The 21,416-nt window shown below is 40.3% G+C and overlaps 1 protein-coding gene across 3 annotated transcripts in view; it reads right to left on the bottom strand.

Moving 5' to 3' along the window:
• The window catches only part of AGGF1 (angiogenic factor with G-patch and FHA domains 1), a 126,289-nt gene that overhangs the window by 23,987 nt on the left and 80,886 nt on the right, over window positions 1–21,416 (bottom strand). For all 3 annotated transcript variants that reach the window (XM_030193254.1, XM_030193255.1, XM_030193253.1), the window contains 6 exons: window positions 18,731–18,899; window positions 17,647–17,758; window positions 16,952–17,003; window positions 16,737–16,838; window positions 8,221–8,389; window positions 2,229–2,311 (listed from right to left, as the gene is read on the bottom strand). In XM_030193254.1, the coding sequence (XP_030049114.1) occupies window positions 2,229–2,311; window positions 8,221–8,389; window positions 16,737–16,838; window positions 16,952–17,003; window positions 17,647–17,758; window positions 18,731–18,899 (687 nt within the window). The remainder of the gene's footprint in view (window positions 1–2,228; window positions 2,312–8,220; window positions 8,390–16,736; window positions 16,839–16,951; window positions 17,004–17,646; window positions 17,759–18,730; window positions 18,900–21,416) is intronic.

The raw sequence follows: 21,416 nt of genomic DNA on the forward strand, positions 1-21,416 counted from the left end.
AAAGGGATATTGGAAGATGATGGACATAGGCTGAGTAAGAAGACAGGGGAGATGCTGGAAATGGGGAGGTAAGAAAATGATGGGGGGGTGTGCTAGACATTGTATGGGGATGGGGACAAAGAGGGGATATGCTGGACATAGGAGAAATAATGATATAATGGAGAAGCTGACATGGAAGGGAAGGGGACATGGAGGGATGCTGGACTGAAGTAAGGGAAGGAGGATATGCTGGACAGAAGAGGGTGAGAGAAAGAGAATATACTGGTCAGAGGAGTGAAAATAGGGAGAGAGGGTGCTGTATAGAAAGGAGGAAATAGAAAGAGAGGGTGCTGGAAGAGGGGAGAATTAACAAAAAACACAGGAATAACAGGATGAAGATTGGGGTGAGGGACACGTTGAGGGCAGATACTGAAACTCGAGGAAGGGTAGAGACAGGGCTACTGCATAAAGAAGGCACTGCATAAAACAGAAGACACTGGGACCAAAGCGAATAGAAAAACTAAATGATGAGACAACAAAGGTAGAAAAAAGTATTTTATTCAGAATTTATTAATTGGAATATGTCAGCTTTTGGAAATGTGTATCTGTGATATTTTGCATGTAAGGTTCAATTTTTCTGGTATTGCTGCATGCTGAGTCTGTCCTTGGAATTAGTGCTGTTATGGTTTAGTAAGAATATGAGTGTGTTTTTGTACAAGTTTGTGTATAGCGTTTTGCAGTGGAGAGATTGTGTGTTGGCCTTACTGAGGTGGCACCAAAACATCAGAAAGGGTGTAGAGCCTAAATCATGACACACTACCTCTTGAAGGATCTACATATAGAGCCTATGCATTTCTAAGGTCAACACTGGTATGGTATGGGAAAGGGGGTCGGGAAATACTACTGGAGATGAAGAGGGAGTGCTGGGTAAGGAGGAAGGAAGGAAGGGAGAAAGAGCTGGCTTGATATCTCATACATATTCATTATGGTTATTCCCCCAAAAAGCCAGCTCTTTTTCCCTTCCTTCCTCCATATTAGCATATTCATTTGCATATGTATATATGCAAATGAATATGCTAATATGCTCCGCCCCATCCCTTGCCCCCCCCAAATAAAACAGTCAAACTACGCCTATGTTTTTATTATATAGGATATAAGATATAGTGATTAAAGCATGTGAGTAATTTATTGAAATATATTAAATGAAAATAGGATTATTATATAAACATAGATAATTGTTATGTTGTGCACATTTTTTTGAAAACTTACTTACATTGGGGCCATGGAGATATAAAAGTATGCTATATTTGAGTATATCTGAGACTGATGTGCATGCAACTGATTATCTAGAAAGTATATACAACATTTATTACTGTGGACATGCAGATAGGTGGAGTTTGGGGGAAGTGTAGGCAGAGTATACTGATAAGCATGTAACTTACAGAATACTATAATTTATTTGCATTCTTGTTACCATCTATATGCAGGCATTTACAATTGCTTCTTAAATCAAGGCATGTTTTCATATGCTACGTTTATAAAGAAACGTAGGTGCCTACTTTTCTTAATAAAATAAGCTTAAGACAGGCACTTTAAACAGTAGTTTTAGTTGGCACCGTTATAAAATTACCTGCTTTAGGCCTTTTTTTCATTTTTACTAGCACTCTTTGGAGCCTGGTTCATTTGGTAACACTGAACAAAAGTGACTCCAAATAGGCCTAAGTTTTTGTAAATTTTTGACTCAGGTTTTATCACAATGGCTCAGAAGTAGGTCTATAGATGAAAGAGGTGCCCCACATAGAACAGGATGATACATACAATAAACTATTACAAGGACTGCATAAGGTCTCTGGTGCAAGGTCATGGTTTACCTAATTGTAATATCTGCAACATGATGTCACTTAGGACCATCAAATTCTGAAGAAAAACTGCTCAACATCTTTGATTCAAGCTGCAAAGCCTGATGCCCCATTGGAATCAAAGGCATTGAAAGGCAAAGGAGTTACACTGCCTGCTGATGGCTCTGCAGCACCGAGGGAATCAACATTGTTTTTAGATGGTTAGAATAAAATGCTACTTCATAAACGAACATGTATCACTTTGATTTTACATAGATAAGTACAAACCGTATTGAACTGAGATAATATAATAAATGCTTTAAGTATTTGGGCAGAGTTTAAAAAAAAGAGTAATGCTTTGTCTCCTGAGACTTACAAATTGTTGTAACAGCCCACTTCCCCTAAACTTACCTGTAAGCCATACTTTACACGCATTTGTTTTAGTTCTTTTCTCCTTACTAACTCTTTTTCTTCTTTGCTTAGTACAGGACCAACTAAAAGAAAACAATTGTGAAAAATTATACCAATATACATGAACAGCTTTACATCACAAAACCCATTATATTTACTATGCCCCAAAGAAGCAGTGCTAGTAAAAATGAAAAAAAGATGTAAAGCAGGTAATTTTATAACAGGGCACCACCTAGAACTACTGTTTAAGGTGCCTGTCTTAAGCCTATCTTATTATAGTTTCATATAATACAGACCGTCAAACAAACGGGAAGGAAAAACTTTTTTGAAACTGTAGATGAGAAAGATCAAAACAACTACATAATATTAACTTCCCATCTGAAAAACATACATAACATCACATATGAATTCTTGAAAATCTATTTCTCCCTTATACCTACAAAAAAGTATATAAGGACGTGCTCATATGTTTTCTTAGGACAATCACTGATTCCAAGATCTTCAAAAATTGTCCAGGCATTAATCACAGCACATCTCCATTATTAAGAAATGATGCCTCCAAGTGCCACCCTTTATGTGCAAAAAAACTAATTTACATAATTGAAAATAATCAGCTTTCACTTAGCTTGTGCAGTTGAAAAAACGAGTCTCGACATGGTCCATGTTTCGCAGAGGCTGTTTCAAGACACCCGCCAATTAAGCTTTTGAAATTTAAGTCATGTGAAAGTGTCCCTTAAGCTGTCAACTGAAATGCAGATGCACAATAATGGAGATGTGCTATGATTAAATGTCTGGACAATTTTTGAATATCTTGGCATCAGTGATTATCCTAAGAAAACATATAAGCACGTCCTTATGCACTTTTTTATAGGTGTAAGGGAGAAATAGATTTTCAAGAGTTCATACGTGATATTATGTATGTTTTTCAGATGGGAAGTTAATATTATGTAGTCATATAATATAGAGACAATGGCCACAAAGGCAATTCTATAAGGGTGTCTAGAATCAGGCATTAGAGGGTGCGTGGTAAGAACCTTTTCTACAGAAGAATGTAAGAGCCTACTTTCCATTATAGAATACTAGCACAACCAAGTATTAGCACATAAACATTTAGGGGGCTAATTATCAAGGAGTGGTAAAAGGTTGTCTTTTATCATACCATGGTTTCCCGTAGGATTCAGGAATCTGCGAGATCTCAGTCCCACAGGTTGTTGAATCCCATATTAAGAGAATAATGCTGCTTGCAAGCCACCTCGCCAATTATTCAGTTGTTTAATAATTTAAAACTTGTTAAGATAGTAGGGATATTATATTAATATAAAAGAGCCTCTAGATTATATGGTATATTGTGTGATTTATTTAGCGTTCGCTTTTCAGAAAGTAATGAAATGTAATCAAAACTCTGTAAGAGGACTTCTCTCTTGTTATCCTAATTAGAATAACTGACTATAAATTAAGACTATATATGAGTTCTGCTAGGGGAGGATGGGTGAGAATGAAGAGGCCCTGCTGTGCTTTCTAGACGCTATCTGTTAATGCTGTAGGCTGTCAAGTTTTAAAACTATGGGGAAACAGGTTTTACACTATTTTTATTTATTTGTTGCATTTGTATCCCACATTTCCCCACCTATTTGCAGGCTCAATGTGGCTTACATAGTACCGTGAGGTGATTGCCTTTCCGGTATGACAAATACAGAGTTATATCATGGTATAATAAAGTGCATGTGTGACAGACACATAAGGGAATAGAAAGAAGGAAGCGTTAAGTTATGTCCAGTTCGAGTATTAGTATCTTTGTGTTGCAGGATTCAGGCATTTAAGTTGGATCGTTAAGGTATGCCTTTTTGAACAAGATAGTCTTTAGTGATTTCCGGAAGTTTGGTAGATCATACTTTGTTTTCGCGGCGTTTGGTCGCTCCTAAAGTTAAGCACAATTCCTGGGTGTAAACACTATTCTATAAACCATGCCTAACTTTAAGCTCGGCTTATAGAACAGCGTTTTTTTCAGCGCCATATATAAAATTCACCCCTCTAGGACTGACCTTCACACAAACATTGATTTAAGAACTGAAACCCAAGCTTCACTGTGACATTTTAAGTCCACTTTTGCACAGAACGTCTAGGTGGGAAATGGGACCTCCAAGTTGGGACATTTACAATTTCCCAGGTATGTTACTAAAGGTTTGCTGAATATGAATCCTTTTGTAAAATGCATATAATGGACACAAAAAAGTACACATGTATTGTGCAGCATCACCAGCAGGAACAGGCATTTTACAAAATCATTTATCTAGAAAAAAGCAGCATCACCCGGGGTTTTGCATGTGTAAGTGCCAATATTTACTTGTGTAAGTGGATGTCCAAGAGGAGACAATTAAAGAGCAGTGGCGTAGCCAGACCTGACATTTTGGGTGGGCCCAGAACTTATATGGGTAGGCACTAGGTGTGAGTAGTGTTTCTTGGGATACTCCTTAATAATGCCTTAGAGTGCACTTGATGATGGATTTCTAAGTAAACAGTCTGTGCAACAGCTCTCCTGCATTAACACAAACCACATACCTGGTTCATGAAACACCAACATTTTTAAATATAGTGATTTTATCCCATATCTTAAACTTGACCAAATATGACTGCTATAAGGCAAACATGTCAATGGCACATATCCTTCAAACTTTGCTTTGTAACAAATGAAAAATGCCCGATTAAGCTGTATTCATAAAACAGGTAAATTCTGAAACTGACATTCCCATTTAAAAAGCCAGAGAAGTCAGACTCATATAGATCCCCACACGAACTACATGCACACAGAATCTTTTACATCAGTCACATGCAGAACACAGACCACCCCTTACCAACTGCAGAATAAAACACAAAAAATTAGAAATCACAGAGATGGCAAATTACCCAGTTCCAGGCTTTTGTGCAGTCTTGATTTAGACTTTCAGGCATATTTTCAAAGCACTTAGCCTTCCAAAGTTCCATAGGTTTCTATGGAACTTTGGAAGGCTAAGTGTTTTGAAAATATGCCTTTTTATAACCCAAATCAGTGTGGGATTTGCAGTGCCTGATTCTGCCCATGGAAATCAGTGCTGCAAGTCCCATAACAATGGGGTGGTCAGAAATGCAGGACTGTCCCAAAATCTCCAGCCTGGAACTGTAGCCTGGCATCAACCCTGCCCTTCCCCCACCCCCATAGTTTGGCATCAGCCACGGGAGAAACGGCAGCAACAGCGATCAAAGCAGTGGCGTACCTAGGGTAGTTGGCACCCGGGGCTGGTCATTTTTTAACACCCCCCTCCAAAATCCAGTACTAGGCAAACCGAGAATACAAAACACTCAGGACCTATAGAGCAATTCTAGCATACCATAAGTAGTAATTTCTACAAGTCACACATGGAAAAGGAAAGGATCTTAAACACTACAGTGAGCACTAGAACATCAATTCACCTATTGTAAAATGAAACCAGACAGAATAGTACAGATCGTCGATCCTGCACAGACAATGCCAACTGAAAGCCATGTCTTTTTCAGAAACACAGATACACCCTAATCCACTATAGAATAAGTAATCATAAACTTTCTATTTAGACAAAAATTAAACTGAACCCCCAAGATGCCAGACTCTGCATACAATGCAACACCACAGAAACCGAAAATGTCCCCTAGTACTGTGCAAAATATAAAGACAGCAGATGTAAATTTGAAAAAAACCCAAAAACTAACAAATATCAATCACCACTTTACAAATTAACAAATAGAAATAAACAAATATAGAAAATAAAATAATACCATTTTATTGGACTAATACATTTAGCTTTCAGATGCCAAAACCTCCGTCCTCAGGTCAATACAGTATAGTGCTGTTACAGTATCCTATCCTGACCTGAGGAAGGGGGTTTTGTTCTCCGAAAATTAGTCAAATGTATTAAAATTAGTCCAATAAAAAGATTACCTTATTTACATGTTCTATTTATAAAAATGTATTAATACATCTACAATACTACTTTATCCTAAAGCAAAAAAATAAAAATATATATTTTATTTACAGTTTGTTGTCTCTGGTTTCTGCTTTACTCATCTTCTTTTCACCGTCTTCCTTCCATCCAGCATCTGTCTTCGCTCTCTCTCTGCCATCCAGTGTCTACTCTCTCTGCCGTCCCTTCCATCCACTGTATGCCCTTTCTTTCTGCCCCTTCAATCCACTATTTGCCCTCCCTCTCCCATCTATCCAGGGTCTGCCCTCCCTGTCGCTGCCCCTTCTTTTCGGCCCCCAGTTCCAGCCCCATTATCCCACCTGCCCCTAGTTCCAGCCTCAGCACACATCTCCCACCTGCCACTCCTTTTCAGCCCCACTATCCCACCAGTCCCCAGTTTCAGCCCCAGCCCTTTTCTCCCACTATTCCGTTGCTTCAGCCCCCAGCCACTTCTCCCTGTCCCCTTTTCAGCCCCAGTCCGCACAGTATCAGCCCCTGCCCCTTTTCAGCCCCCAGTTCCAGTACTAGCCCCCTTATCCCACCTACCCTCCTTTTCAGCCCCCAGTTCCCTTCATCCACATGCCTTGCCATTCTCCCACCTGCCCCAGGCATGGCCCCATTCTCCCTCCTGCCCCCTTCTCAGACCCCAGACCCGTCCCCTTCTCCCATCTGAGCCCCACCCCACCCAGACCCCATCTGAGTCCGTCCGTTCCCCATCTGATGGGAGTTCTCCCATCTGAGTCCGTCCGTTCCCTCCCCTACCAGACCCAGTTCCCATAACCTTCAACTATCTGAGCCATCCTCTCCCCACCCCACCCCTTCTCCCATTCTGAGCCCCCTCCCCGACCCAGTCCCCACCTGCCTACCAGCTCCGTCGACTGACGGAGAGATGACCCTCTTCTGCCCCCGGCACCCAGCCTTAAAAAGAAAACCGAAGAAGCGCCTCGCGCCTGCTCTGCTAAGGCAAGCAAATCACCTCGTCGCGTCGGCCCTTCAATCACTGTGTCCCGCTCTCGCGGAAATAGGAAGTTACATCAGAGGGCGGAACACAGTGATTGAAGGGCCGACTCGACGAGGCGATTTGCTTGCCTTAGCAGCGCAGAGCAGACGCAGGGCGCTTCTTTGATTTTCTTTTTTAAGGCTGGGTGCTGGGTGGCAGAAGAGGGTCATCTCTCCGTCCGTCGACGGAGCTGGTAGGCAGGTGGGGACTGCGGCGCCAGCGGAGCACCCCCCCCCCCAACCTGCTGACACCTGGGGCGGGGCGGACGTTGGTTGGGCAGGCCTGGAGGGAAAGTGGCTGAGCCTGGGCCCATTCAGGCCCGCCCATGGCTTGGCCACTGTTAAAGAGTCAAGCAAAATAACTTAACTTTTAGACATTTGGACATGATTTTACACATCAGAGAGATAAGCACAACTAATCCCACAAGGATTGAAGAGAACTACAAGTCCAAATGAGCACTTACTGGACATTTACGTCTGCCTTGAATAAATGCTAATTTCCACATTTTACTGTATATGCCTTTTCCCATTTTAAAATCTAAGATACATGTACACTTTTTGTTCCCATCCAAACCATGTCTAGGAACACTCCCGCAACACCTCCCCTTCCAACCTACACACCCCATAAGGCTTACAAGTGTAAATAACAGCTTTCTAAAAATCACAGTTTATAAACCTAAACTCTATTATTTACATATGTAAAAGCCAAGCAAACATTCTAAAATTACCTAATTTATCTTAAGAAGCCACAGCCTCACTCTACGTTACCATTATTAAGCCAGCCACATCAGGGATAACAGGATCTTTATTAACTAAATGTATTAATTTCACAGTATACAACATGTACTGTATATTAATATCAGCATACTAGTTTATCATATCTCAAGCTCAGAACAATTTTAACTTGTAGACCATAAAACATAGAACAGAACACTGTATCTGAATTTTAAAAAATGATATATGTTGCCTTCAGTATTATTCAAAAAGGCAAGTTAAAAAGCGAAAAATTATTACTGTACCAGAAGAGGTAGGTGACTTATCGTCAAGACGAAGATGTGCTCTGATCTGTCCTGGTTCACAGCCATTACAGGTTTCACAGCCAGGGTGGACATGGAAGGACAAAACAGTTTCCCCAAACTTTACTTCATCTCCATGCTTCAATACATAGGGTTCAGATATAACATCAGGCTACAAGAAAGCAAATTACACTTAGTCAAACATTTACAGTTATACTGATTTTAAAACTGAAGATGCTTTTCTTGTTCAATCTAGTATCTTAAGACACTTACTGCAGATTTTAATGGTCTATGAAAGGTCAATGTTCAATGTCACTTATCTGGGCATGAGTAATCCTACCTAGATAAGTACCACTCACCAGGGCCAGCCACGGATATCAGCAGTATAATCTGGATAATGCCAATAAAAACTACCATCAACCATGCCAGTGCTATCCAGATGGTACCACGGTGGTCCAAGGGCAGAGTAGGGCCATACTTGGTTAGCAGCAGTAACTATCGAGATAAAGAGGCCCTTTTACTAAGTTGCATTAAGCGCTACCACGCACCTAATGCAGCTTACAATGGTGAACTGCGTGATGCGCTCAGGCATTCTGTAATTGCCAAATCAGCAAGCGCTACAAGATATATGTATTTATTTTTTTGATGGCACGTGTCATGGGGGCGGAGAGTGGGTGTTCCTGTGCTACCCAGTTAGCACAGCTACATTACTGCAAAATAACTGGTTAGTGTATGGATAGTAAATGAGCCCTTACTGCATACACAATGGGTGGCAGTAAGTGCATATGCAGTATATATATATTTTTTAATATCCGCACATTAACACATAGTCATTAACACAAAAAATGAAAAAGGCCATTTTTATGGCTGCGGTAAAAATGGCCTTAGCACACAGGAAAAGGCCACGTAAAGGCATGCTAAGGCCACCTTTTAACCACAGCTTAGTAAAAGAGCACCAAAGTTAGGACAGAGGTACCACTCTGAGGGCTTCTTTTACAAAGCTGCGCTAGCGATTATCATTTATCATTTATTTATTTTATATAGCGTTTCTTATTGCTATTGCAAAACAGAATGGTTTACATTAAAAAAGAAATACTTCTCATACAAACAAACAAATAAGAACTCCAATCATTGATAGAAAAGCACAGCAATCCAAAAAGACAAAGAAATACATTTCTAATAAAATCTACTACTCAAAAAAAAAAAATGAGAGGAAGCCCATAGGAATTGAATGGGCTTCCTCTCATTTGCCGCACCGAGAATCAGCAGCATGGCTTTGTAAAAAAGCCCTGAATTATCACTGGTAGTCAGATAAGTGCCGGCAGCCCACTTATATGTGGATATTCAATGATGACAGCCAGGTATGACCCAGTGCTGAATATCTGATCATTAAAAATCTACAACAGCTGGCATTTGAAAATAAAATGCTGACTGTTGTGGGCTGAATATCAATCTGCAATCTAAAGATAAGTTGTAAACATAAAAGAAAAATAACCGCTCTTAATAATTCCGAAGATGGCAGAAAAAAGGAGGCAAGGGTTCAAGGTTCATCTTTATTTAAAACTCTGCAAATCAAACAAAGGTATGCAAAATTAAAATAGTTTGGGAAAGGGGGAGGAAAATCAGAGGAAATAACCATGTAAGGGAAACTAGGTTACAATAATCCAATGCAAATACGTGACGGGAAAGAGGTACAGTATATATTAAATCTTAAGAGACAAAAGGAGGGGAGGAAGTAGCAAAGGAATACACAACAATTAGTGAACTGCCATCCCAGCAGCGCAAACAGAGACAATAAACCAAAGAAAGACCAAAGATTAATCAGCCAGGAGATTCAAATGTCATACTTCTTAAAGTAGTACGTTTTCAAGGCTACCTTGAAATTGTTAAATGAGGGTTTAATCTGAAGTTCCAGAAGTAATGAGTTTCAATGAGTGGGGGGAGGTAACAGAAAAGCATATAGTCCTAGCACGAAGGGGAATATATTTGAAAATGTGTTGGGACAACTAAAAAATGTTATTATGTAGAGTGCAGGGTACATGCTGGAGAATATGGGAGAAGTGATCTGAAAAGAAATTGTGGGATCCAGAATGGAAAATCTGTTGTGTCAAAATCAAAATTACATAGTGGATGGGAAGACAATGTTCAGATTTCAGAAGTGGTATAATGCAGTCATATTGTTTTGCTCCTTGAATGAGTTGGATTGCTGTATTCTGAATTAACTGAAGGTGATGTAATTGGAGGAGGGGAAGACCATGAAAGAGAGTTGCAATATCAAGACGGGAAACGACTAATGCACGTACTAGAGGGCAAAGGGATGATACATCAAAAAGTGATCAAGTGGCCCTTATCTGTGGCTCTCACCTTCTCTCAAAAAATCTCCGGTATTGTGCAAAACTCCTTCTTTACATTGAGTTTTGCAAAATACTGGAAATTGTTTGAGAGAAGGTGAGCTGATTATCCAGCAGTATTCCAAGGATCTTAACCTTGTCTTTTAAGGGAACAGGCTGACAGCACAGAGAAGGAGATGCTGAGAGAACAGATGGGCAAACCAGTGGAATAAAAAAAATGAGAAAGTTTTAGAGACGTTTAAGTTCAACTTATTTGTGCAAAACCAGTTAGCGATTTTACCTAATTTTCATCATTAATTTGCAAGGAGTGAGATTCCAGGGGGAAAAGCAATTGTATATCATCAGCACATAAATAGAAAGGGACCCCCAGTTTACAGAAGTGCAAGTGGCACAAGAAAGACATTAAATAGAACAGGACCAAGAAGAGATCCTTGAAGAACCCCGCAAAGGATAGAAACAGCATCAGAAAGCTATTTCTGCCAGTGAACTTGAAATGCCATATCACTTAAGTAAAACTCAAACTAAGATAAAACAGTATCAGTGATCCCTATAGTTTCAAGGCAGCTGTATTGTAAGAAAACATTCAATCCTTGTTAAGTAACATCCTTAATAATTTTCTATAAGGCACTTGTGGGATCATTTTCCAATTCAAAATAATCACTCTTATTGAACAACTGTTGCTTCACTTCAGTCACAAAATCAATGCAATCCATTACTACAATCGCGTAGGGGCAGACTGACCATTCGGGCAATGGCCGAGGGCCCAGAGGCTCTGCCCAGTTGCCCGCCACCACACACTACAGCCCCCATGGGGCCCTGGTGGTCTAGTGGCCACTGCCACTATTCTCCCTGGTTGCACCGCTGAGTTTACAAAATGGCTGCCGAGACTCTCGCAGTAGTCTCGAATGAGGCGAGACTACCGTGGGAAGGAAAGAGGGGATTTATTTAAAGAAGCCACAGCCACTAGACCACTAGGGTAGGGTGGGGACGACGACAGCGGCAACATGGTGGGAGAGAGGCAGCACGGCGGGGGTGGGGGCACTGCTGGCAGAGGCAGCAGCATGGCGTGGGAGCCCAGAGTAGTCTCAGTGCCTGGGGGCCTAGAGTACTCTCAGTCCAACCCTGCAATCGCGTCACCTTTATCTACTCTTCAGAGCTCAATGTCCGAATTAAGCTTTAATACATGGAGGTATTGACAGTCTTCCTTAGAGAAATTCAATATGCCTTTTTGTGTCTTCTGTTTTATATCCCACAACACCAAGGACTTAAAGGTCCGAAGAACTGGATCTAAAGGCATGGAGAGAATCCATGTAAATTTAGTTCTATAAATTGATGTATCAAAATTATCATCTTCTGGCTGAATGTGAGGGGAGGTGATCGACGAAGAGTATCACAACAGAGGGAACAATACTGGATATTTACAATAAAATCAGTGAAACTACGAGAACTGAATAGAGAAATCGGCTGTTTTTATTTTTATTGACAATTTGCTGTAATGAAAAAAGTATAGTTGTTTGGTTACTTAGAGTAATGACATCAGAAAGAGGAAGTATCTTTCTTTAAAATGCCAAGGTGCCACGTTAAAAAAGCTCGTTCATGAAGATTCTGCTTGAGGATTTGTAAGTTCTTTTGAAATACTGAATAGCTCAATAAGATTTTATGGGACACAAGTGCTGAAATAATGCTAAGTTACTTACCTGAAGCAGGTGTTTTCCAAAGACAAAAGGCATATATTCTCATATGTGGGTGAAGACATCCATAGTTCTGGTGTGGCCACTGCCAAGTGCACTGTCACTTTAAAACTTTGAGGCACTGTCCCCACCACATATGCATGGGTGCCTTCCTGCACAACGCTTGATTGCAGGACCAGCAGTAAAGTACTAAAGCTATAAAGACAACTCCAAGGGGAGGCAGGAGGGATGTGAGAATACACACCTGCTGTCCTCAAAGAACACCTGCTACAGGTAAGTAACTCAGCTTTCTCCGAGGACAAGCAAGCATAATATTCTCACATGTGGAACTCACTAGCTACCAGGCTCACAACATAAATTTTGGGAACTATGTAGTTAGTGAGCCTGGTGGGAAAAAAAAGGCTGGGGTGTAGCAGCAAAAAGATTCTCTGCAAGACTGCTTGTAAAAACTGGCCATCCCGCATAGAATGCTGCTCCAGACAGTACTGAGCAGTGAAGGAGTGAACAGAATACCACTTTGCTGCCCTGCATAACTCTTCTATGGAGGAAGAGTAGAAATGGGCTACAGAAGCCAGCATGGCTCTTACATTGTGAGCAGTGACACTGGCTTTTGTGAAACTATGATTTTGAAGGTGACATGCCCACTTCTGGGTTCTCAGCCAGTCAGAAGTGATGGCACGCCTAAACCCCACTCCTTTTGCACAAACTCACTACTTGCTCTGCATTATTTGCATAGACCTGCCCCCAAATACTGCTCCTTTTGCATAACCCACCCCTTTTGATGATGTCACAGGAAGTGATGTCACAGTCACGGGCCCTTTTCCTAAGATGGCAGCTACCACTGGACACACTACGTTACTTCCTGTTTCTACTACTGGCTGCCATCATGGATGCGTCACGTGATGAGAAGGGATGCCAAGCGCCCTTGACACTGCCCTCTACAGCCGTGGAGGAATGTGTACAGCTTAACTTTTTTCTCACAGGAAAGAAAATAGGCATTTTTTAAACCCCGGACTCACTGTTTTCTTTCTGTATTGTTCTTTCAAAAGGATACTGTGCTTTTTAAAATCACAGCTCTAACGATTTTTTAACTGAATCAAATCCTCCATTTGTTTTTCACCCACCTCTGTTTTTTTCACAACACGAGGTAGAAGCCCGTTCAAACAGCAGGCACAAAGCAGTTTTAAGATATACTTTCACAAGAAACCATAGGGAGTCTGGCTCATCAGGCTTTCGATACATACTGATTTGTAAACTGCAAAATAGTCTCGATTCCAGATCCCCCCTCCTTCTCCTGATCCCCGGTATCAGACATATGTTCATTCTTTCATGAAAGAAAAAAAAATCATTTTTTACTTGGTGCAGGGAAATAGCAAAATTGCATTTTTGGTTCTAAAGAAATGTACTTTCCTTCCAACTATACTGTTCAGCCACCAAGCTCTCAGATAGTTTGAACAACTACTTTATTCTTTGACATAAGATACATATTTAGTATCTAAATTTAATAAAAGGTATTACTTGTGACTATTTTACTTTTTTTTCCTGTGTGTTGTCAGACAATTATGGATGTAAGCCCCACCCCTGGCATCACCCCTTACCCCTCCCCCTTTAGCCTCCCCAAACAGTAGGGCCACCAACCACCTGTTGGCTAGGGAGAAGGAGGGGTGAAATTAACATCACAAAGAAACAGCTGCAGTTTCTTCGTAATGTTAATTTCCCCCCTCCTTCTCCCTAGCCCTCTCCTTCTCCCTAGCCATCAGCCCAATTTGTCTGCAGCCTCCCCTTCCAAGCCATCCGCTGTAAAAATAACTAGTGTGAACGCGATGTGCTGTTCCCCTCTTCCTCTCACAGCCCTCCTGCTTTTCAAGAGATCATAGTAGTTCCACTCCACATAGAGGTCCAAGGCTCTCTTGAAGTCCAAAGTGTGCAGTGTGCCATTGTCTTTGTATGCATGAGGTTTCAGAAAAAGACTAATAGGACTACTGACTGGTTTAAGATGGAATTCTGACACTACCTTGGGAAAGAACTTCAGATAGGTGCAAAGAAGCACTCTATTAATGAAAAACTGAGAGTAAGGTGGATCAGTTAATACAGTCTGGAGCTCACTAGCTCTGCAAGCTGTGGTAACCGTCACAAAAAAAAAAAAAAGAGACCTTCCAGATCAGGTACTTTTGATGATATACACAATATGTACATATATAAATATATATATTTATACAGAGAGATATATCTATTTATCTCTCTATATGCATGTACATGCACACACGCGTGCACACACACACACACATATATACAACTCATGTTTATTTTTCTTAAACAAAGAAAAGGAAAACAGATCAAAGATGGCCGCAATCTGTTACGTTACTGCGAGTCGCGTTTTCTCTACCCTAAAGAATGCCTAAACGAAGAGGGAGATTAGCGGGTAGAGCTTCCCCGCTAACCCCCTCATTACCTGGTCCTCTGGATCGATATTTGAGACCGCAGGGAGTTCATCGGGACGGCGGATCGCTGCCAGAGGTGGGCGCCGGCGAAATGGAGACTTCGGCGCTCTCTGGCCTGGATGTTACTCTTAGCCCCGCCGAACGCACTCCCCTTCCCCAGCCGATAGGCGCCAGTTCTTTCTTTGTGGATTCAACGGGGTCCACCCCGGAAGAGGTCAGGGGCCCAGAAGATCGCCGAATGGAAGCTTCGTTTACAACAGAAGTGGAACTGCAGGGCAGTTTGCCCATGGAAACGCCGCGGTTCGAGGGGAGAGGAGCAGAGGGGCAGAGCGAGGCCTGGGACCAGCCTGTAAGTTTTGAAATTCCAAAGGAATTTGTGGTTAGACCAAAAGATGTGACATTAGAAGCTTTGTGGGACCTGGTTTCTAACCTAGGACAAGTTTTCCTGAAACAAATAAATGAAGTACAGCCTAAAGTTAAATCTTTGGAAAGTGACTTGCTAAAGAAAGATGAGCAGATTAAGGATTTGAATGGGAAAGTTGTTAATTTGGATCAAAGGATTATGAAGCTTGAAACGGTACAACCTATTATGATGAAAGATTTGACGAGCCTCAGGGATAAAATGGAAAATTTTGATAATTACACTAGAAATCATAACCTGAGATTTGTCAATTTTCCTAAACTTCAAAATGTTGCTCCTCTGGATATGTTGAAACGCTACATGCGTGAAAATTTATTAATTCCTGAACAGAATCTACCACCAATGACTATGGCTTATTACATTCCTGGGAAAGAAACGATTCAACCTGAAGTTCCGATAAATGTTTCTCTTTTGCTTGAGACCTCAGATACTGAACTAGCACTGCAGCTACATTGGTGGCGACAGTCGCATTACTACCCGACAAGAACTGGATCTTTCGTCTGTTTTTCCGAAATAAAGATAAACCCTTTTTGGGTTTAAATGTTTTATTGTTTCCTGACGTCTCCAAGGAGACAAGACGACGAAGGAAACAATTCTTGCTTCTTAGACCTGAAATTCTACACTTGGGGGGGGGCGGGGGGGGGGTACCTTTTTTTTAAGATACCCCTGCAAGAGTATAATAAAGTTTAGAGATAAAAAATATGTATTTACAGAGTCGGCTCATGTATCAGCGCTCATAACCTCAGCGAAAATGGATAAGCGTTAACTATAAGAATCTACTCCGCTTAACAGAATTTGCAGAATGTTTTTCTTTGTTATCCTTTAGATATTTTGTCTCCGGTAGATTTCTGAAATCTTGGATCACATTTTATGGACTTGAGTATAGTTTACCTAATGTGAAGCTTTTTAAGCTTCACCTTTTCCCTTTTTTTTGTTTTATATTTTGCTGTTTATTAGATACTTTTCCTGAACAAGAGGATTGTCTTGTAAAATATTGGATAATTTTAATAAAAAAAAAGAAAAAAGAAAAGGAAAACAGAGGTAGAAAGTACTACAATTGGGCTTTGTTTTGGGTCTGGTGATGATGAGACTGTGTGAGAAGGGCCATGCATGATCAGAACTTTACACTTAGTTCTGAGCTCTGGGAGAGCTATTCGGTCTTGGTGACATGTGATGTCATCACTCACCTGTATGCCTGGTTGAAGATGAAAAATATTGCTCTTATATAGCATTATAAGCCTGTTTGATTTTTGGAAAATCAATATAAATGCTTTAAATAAATCATTTTTAATACTGATACCATGAAAGGCTTCAACTCATTAAGAAGTATTCATTCTCTACACCCAGGGTCATGAAAACAGTCTTCAAAAGTTTTGCCAGGATGATGAAAAAGCTACTTAACAAATGGAGGCTGGATTGTTTATGTGGAGGATGTCAGAAACTGAGATGGTGGTGGAGAATGAAGACTCATAGGACATAAAGTAAAACACAAGAACAGTAAACACTGGCTTTAGCTCTTACTGCCCATTCAAAGCTGTGGTAAGTCAAGCTTTTGGTGTTACTCTTTATAAAATGTATGATATGAATTATTTTTCTCCAAGAAAACAATGCTTACCTGTAGAACTGGATTTCCATTAATAACAGTGCCAGTCTGACTGCCTTGATCCACAATAACATAACTTTCTAATTCATGGTCGAAGAAGACTTCTGCATGAAACTAAGAGAAGAAGTGACAAGTTTAAAACTGCATCATTTTAAGACTGTATATAATTTAATTTGTTTCTTCCTTATACTAACAGGAAGCATTAATAGCTTGATCCTAAAGCTTACCTTACTGACTGTAGCCTCAGGGATTAAGATTGTATGTTCTAGATCCTGCTCTCTGGAAAGATAGGAAGAATTTAGTATGCTTTCCTTATGGATAATATTAATCACACATATATTTATTTACTGTATGCCAATGGATATATCAGTGCAAATAACTCTCATGGTTACAGTGTCTCTAACCCAAAGAGCTCAGAATCAACATTTGATGAAAGATGGAGAAGGAAACAGGCACCATAAGCATATCCTGTAAGTACTGTTGCACTGACAGTCCAATTACATTATGAAAAGTGTTAAGAGGAGCACAGATTCTACCCGTTATTCCTTTCTTTACATGTATAATTTGAGTAACAAGAGAACATTAACATATAAATTCATTTTCCTCCTGAAACTTCCAGATGTTTGAAGATGTGCAGAGATTTGTCCCTGATTATGGGGCTTTATTTATTTTATGAGGGGGTAATAATTTTATAAAGGATTTTTTGTTCATAAAAGGGCTTTTATAAGATTATCCCAAGGGTTATGTGCATAAAACTATGCATGATAAGGCATATACTTTTACATGACCCATATGTATATACGTTTGAGGAAAAGTTTGGGCAGAGTTCTGATTTACATGCATTATTTATAAAATATATGCGTATCTGTGTACTTTATGTGCATAACTCTTTATGAATATTTTCTAAAATGTTTATGCTTACCTTCCAATTGTAGCATGTTTTGTTGCAGTGATAATATATAAAGATCCAGTCTGGAGAACTGGTGATCTAATTACAATTACTCGAATACAAGGAGGCCAAATCCTTTCGGTGTCTGTAACATTAAAAAAGAGAAAATGCATGCTACTTGTTAACTTCCTGTATTTTCAAACAAGTAGACTTAACAGGATATCATTCTAAATAATACTGATCTTATTTACAAAATTAAATTTATGTATGGAATAAGACAATTCCTTATTCTCCAGCAAGAGTTCTACGTTCTATTAACATTTATCGTCTAATTCTCCCAAGTTCCAAATTGGCGTATTTAGAATCAACTAGACATTGCACTTTATTCTTTCCTTCACCTCACATCTGAACCAATCTTCCCCTTTCCCTCTGCAGCAATACTTCTTTTAAAAAGTTTAAATCCGAACTCAAGATCTGGTTGTTTACAAAGCTTTCGAAGTACCAGACACACAGGGCTGGCCAACTACCCTTTTTTTCACTTTTGTTCCTACCCATTCTATATGATGTTTTTATTTCCCCTCCACCAGTTCCCTTTCTTCATTTGTTTGTCCTTGTCCCTCTACGTGTGAGTGAATGCACTTTCCTATCAAACAAATGGTGTTCTTTTTTCCTTTTCTTACATGTTTTTGGTAGTATGTGCACTGCTTTGTCCTGCTTGGTCTGTTTAAGTGGTATAGAAAGCTCTAGTAAATTATGTATTAGTTTATGCAAGAACTTTATAGCAAATGAAAGCCTGGATCTTCTATCAGGCTTTTCAAATTGATTACTGAAACAACAAATTAGTTGAATAATCTGGCTGGATACTAATCACTTGTGTGTTTGATCTGTCTCTCTGAAAGACTAGTTTCTTGGTCCTCTGATCTTGGTATACCTTGCCCTCCCAATACCTTCTGTTATACATATTGGGCTTGATATTCCTATGGGCGCCTACACAGTTAGCACACGCTAATTTTGTGCATGCGCTAAAAATGCTAGCGCACCTTAGTACACAGGGCCCTAAATGTCAAGTTCAAAACACTTTTACATTTCAGACCATGAAAAGTAAAACAAATTGTACCAGAGGAGGTAGGTGACTCTGTGTTGAGATAGAAATGTGCTTGTATTTGTCCTGGTTCACATCCATCACAGGTTTTTCTGCTAGGGTGCACATGGAAGCACAGCACAGTTTCTCCAAACCTTACTTCATCTCCATGCTCCAGTAGATTGGGCTCAGATACAATACCAGGCTATAAGGAAAAATCTGTATTTAATCAAGCAAATACTTATTATAACTTACATTCCATATAATCCATCAAAATCACTATCTTAGCAGATTTACAGAAATGCATCCAGAATACTGCAAACTATAAGACTGACAAAGAACTGTAGACAAACAGACACTTCACCATTTAAATTATATTTATTTATTGCATTTGTATCCCACACTTTTCCACCTCTTTGCAGGCTCAATGTGGCTTACAATACATCATGGATAGTGGAAGTAAAAAGAGAATAGATATTTGGTTTTACAGAAGGATTTTGGGTTGTATGGTAATAGAATACATGATAGTAATATAGCAGAATACATTATTAAACATTTCTGGATATATGTGGGGAGTTTAACATGTGTTGATCTCTGTGGTATATCTTGAATATATATTGAATCAAACTCAGTGTACTTATCTGCTGTATCGTACACAACCTAGTAACTAGGACATTAAAACCAGCATTTTCTACGGATAACAACTAAAGGAACAATATATGATGGGCATGACATATCGATTTGTATTAGCTTTTTCAATAAACACCAAATGGTAGAAAAGTCATAATGAACCAGATTGTAAACTCAGATGTAAATACAAACTTAAAGAAACTGCTATGAAATATACTTTGGGGGGGGGGGGGGGGGGGGGGGAAGGGAAGGAGGGAAAAATACAAACATGATTCTGTTGACCTGGAGGAGTAGCCTAGTGGTTAGTGCAGTGGACTTTGATCCTGGGGAACTGAGTTCGATTCCCACTGCAGCTCCTTGTGACTCCGGGCAAGTCACTTAACCCTCCTTTGCCCCTGGTACAAAATAAGTACCTGAATATATGTAAACCACTTTGAATGTAGTTACAAAAAAAAAAAAAAAAAAAACCAAACTCAAAGGCCCATTTCCCATCCCTAACAACACAGAAGAATTCAAAAGCTTTCATTTCCACAGAGTCACAGTAGATCAGAGCTGCATAAACTGTAATGTAATGTTATATGGCTTTTGTATTCCACCAGCTCCCCAAAAAAGGTTCAAAGAAACAAAAACAAAAAAAAGGAAAAGGAAAATCATAACAAAAATGTTCCAAATAAATATGTCTACATTTTTCCAGAATGAGTAATAGGAGCCTATGAAGTCATTTTCGAAACAGAAAAACGTCCAAAAAATGGCACAAAGCAACAGATGGATTTTTTTTTTTTTTTGCAAAAATGTCCAAATAGCTATTTTCAAAACTCAGGTTTCAGATGTTTTTCTATGCAGTTTGTCTAAATGTCAAGGGGCGTGTTGAAGGCGTGTTTTGGGCAGGACTAAGAATGGCTTACGTTTTGGATGTTTTCTGCGATAATGGTACATTGTAAAAACAACTAAGAAATAAAAATAGGCAGTCGATCAAAAAGATCCACCGATGGCAGGAATTCAGGGGCTCAAAAGGAGCTTTCATCAGCTGGGTGAGAATGACGTTGACATCCCATGACATTGGCGGAGGTTTGACAAGGGGGCTTTGACAAAAGCAAACCTCTCATGAAGCAAACAACTAAAGGCTGTCCAGTGATAGGCTTACCCTCTACACGCTGATAAGCACTGATTGCACTAAGGTGAACTCTCACTGAGTTGGTTTTGAGACCAGACTCAGACAAGTGTAGAAGGTATTCAAGCAGGGTCTGTGTAGGACAAGATAGAGGATCTATGACCTTGCTGTCACACCAGACGGCAAACCTCCTCCATTTGAAAGAATAACACCTCTTAGTGGAATCTTTCCTGGAAGCAAGCAAGACTGGGAGACACCATCCGAAAGACCCAAGGAAGTGAATTCTAGGCTCTCAACATCCAGGCTGTGAGAGCCAGAGACTGGGATGTAGAAGCGATCCCTCGTTCTGGGTGATGAGGGTCGGAAAACACTGCAATCTCCACGGTTCTTCAGAGGACAATTCCAGAAGAAGAGGGAACCAAATCTGACGTGGCCAGTAGGGTGCAATCAGGATCATGATTCCGCAGTCCTGCTTGAGTTTCAGCAAAGACTTTCCTACTAGAGGTATGGGAGAATACGCATACAGAAGACCTGTTTCCTAATGTAGGAGAAAGGCATCCAACACTAGTCTGTCGTGGGCCTGAAGCCTGAAACAGAACTGAGGGACTTTGTGATTGATCTGAGTGGCAAAAAGATCCACCGAGGGGGTGCCCCACGCTCGGAAGATCTTGCGGGCAATGCCCATATTCAGCGACCACTCATGAGGTTGCATTACCCTGCTCAGCCTGTCAGCCAGACTGTTGTTTACACCTGCCAGAAAAGTGGCTTGGAGAAACATACGGTGACAGCGCGCCCAAAGCCACATCTGGACGGCTTCCTGACACAGAGGGCAAGATCTGGTGCCCCAATGCTTGTTGGTGTAGTACATCGCAACCTGATTGTCTGTTTGAATTAAGATAATTTGGTTTGACAGCCAATCTCTGAAAGCCTTCAGAGCGTTCCAGATCGCTCAGAGCTCCAGGAGATTGATCTGAAGACCTG

This window comes from Microcaecilia unicolor, chromosome 2 (assembly GCF_901765095.1).
Source record: "Microcaecilia unicolor chromosome 2, aMicUni1.1, whole genome shotgun sequence".
NCBI lineage: Eukaryota > Metazoa > Chordata > Amphibia > Gymnophiona > Siphonopidae > Microcaecilia > Microcaecilia unicolor.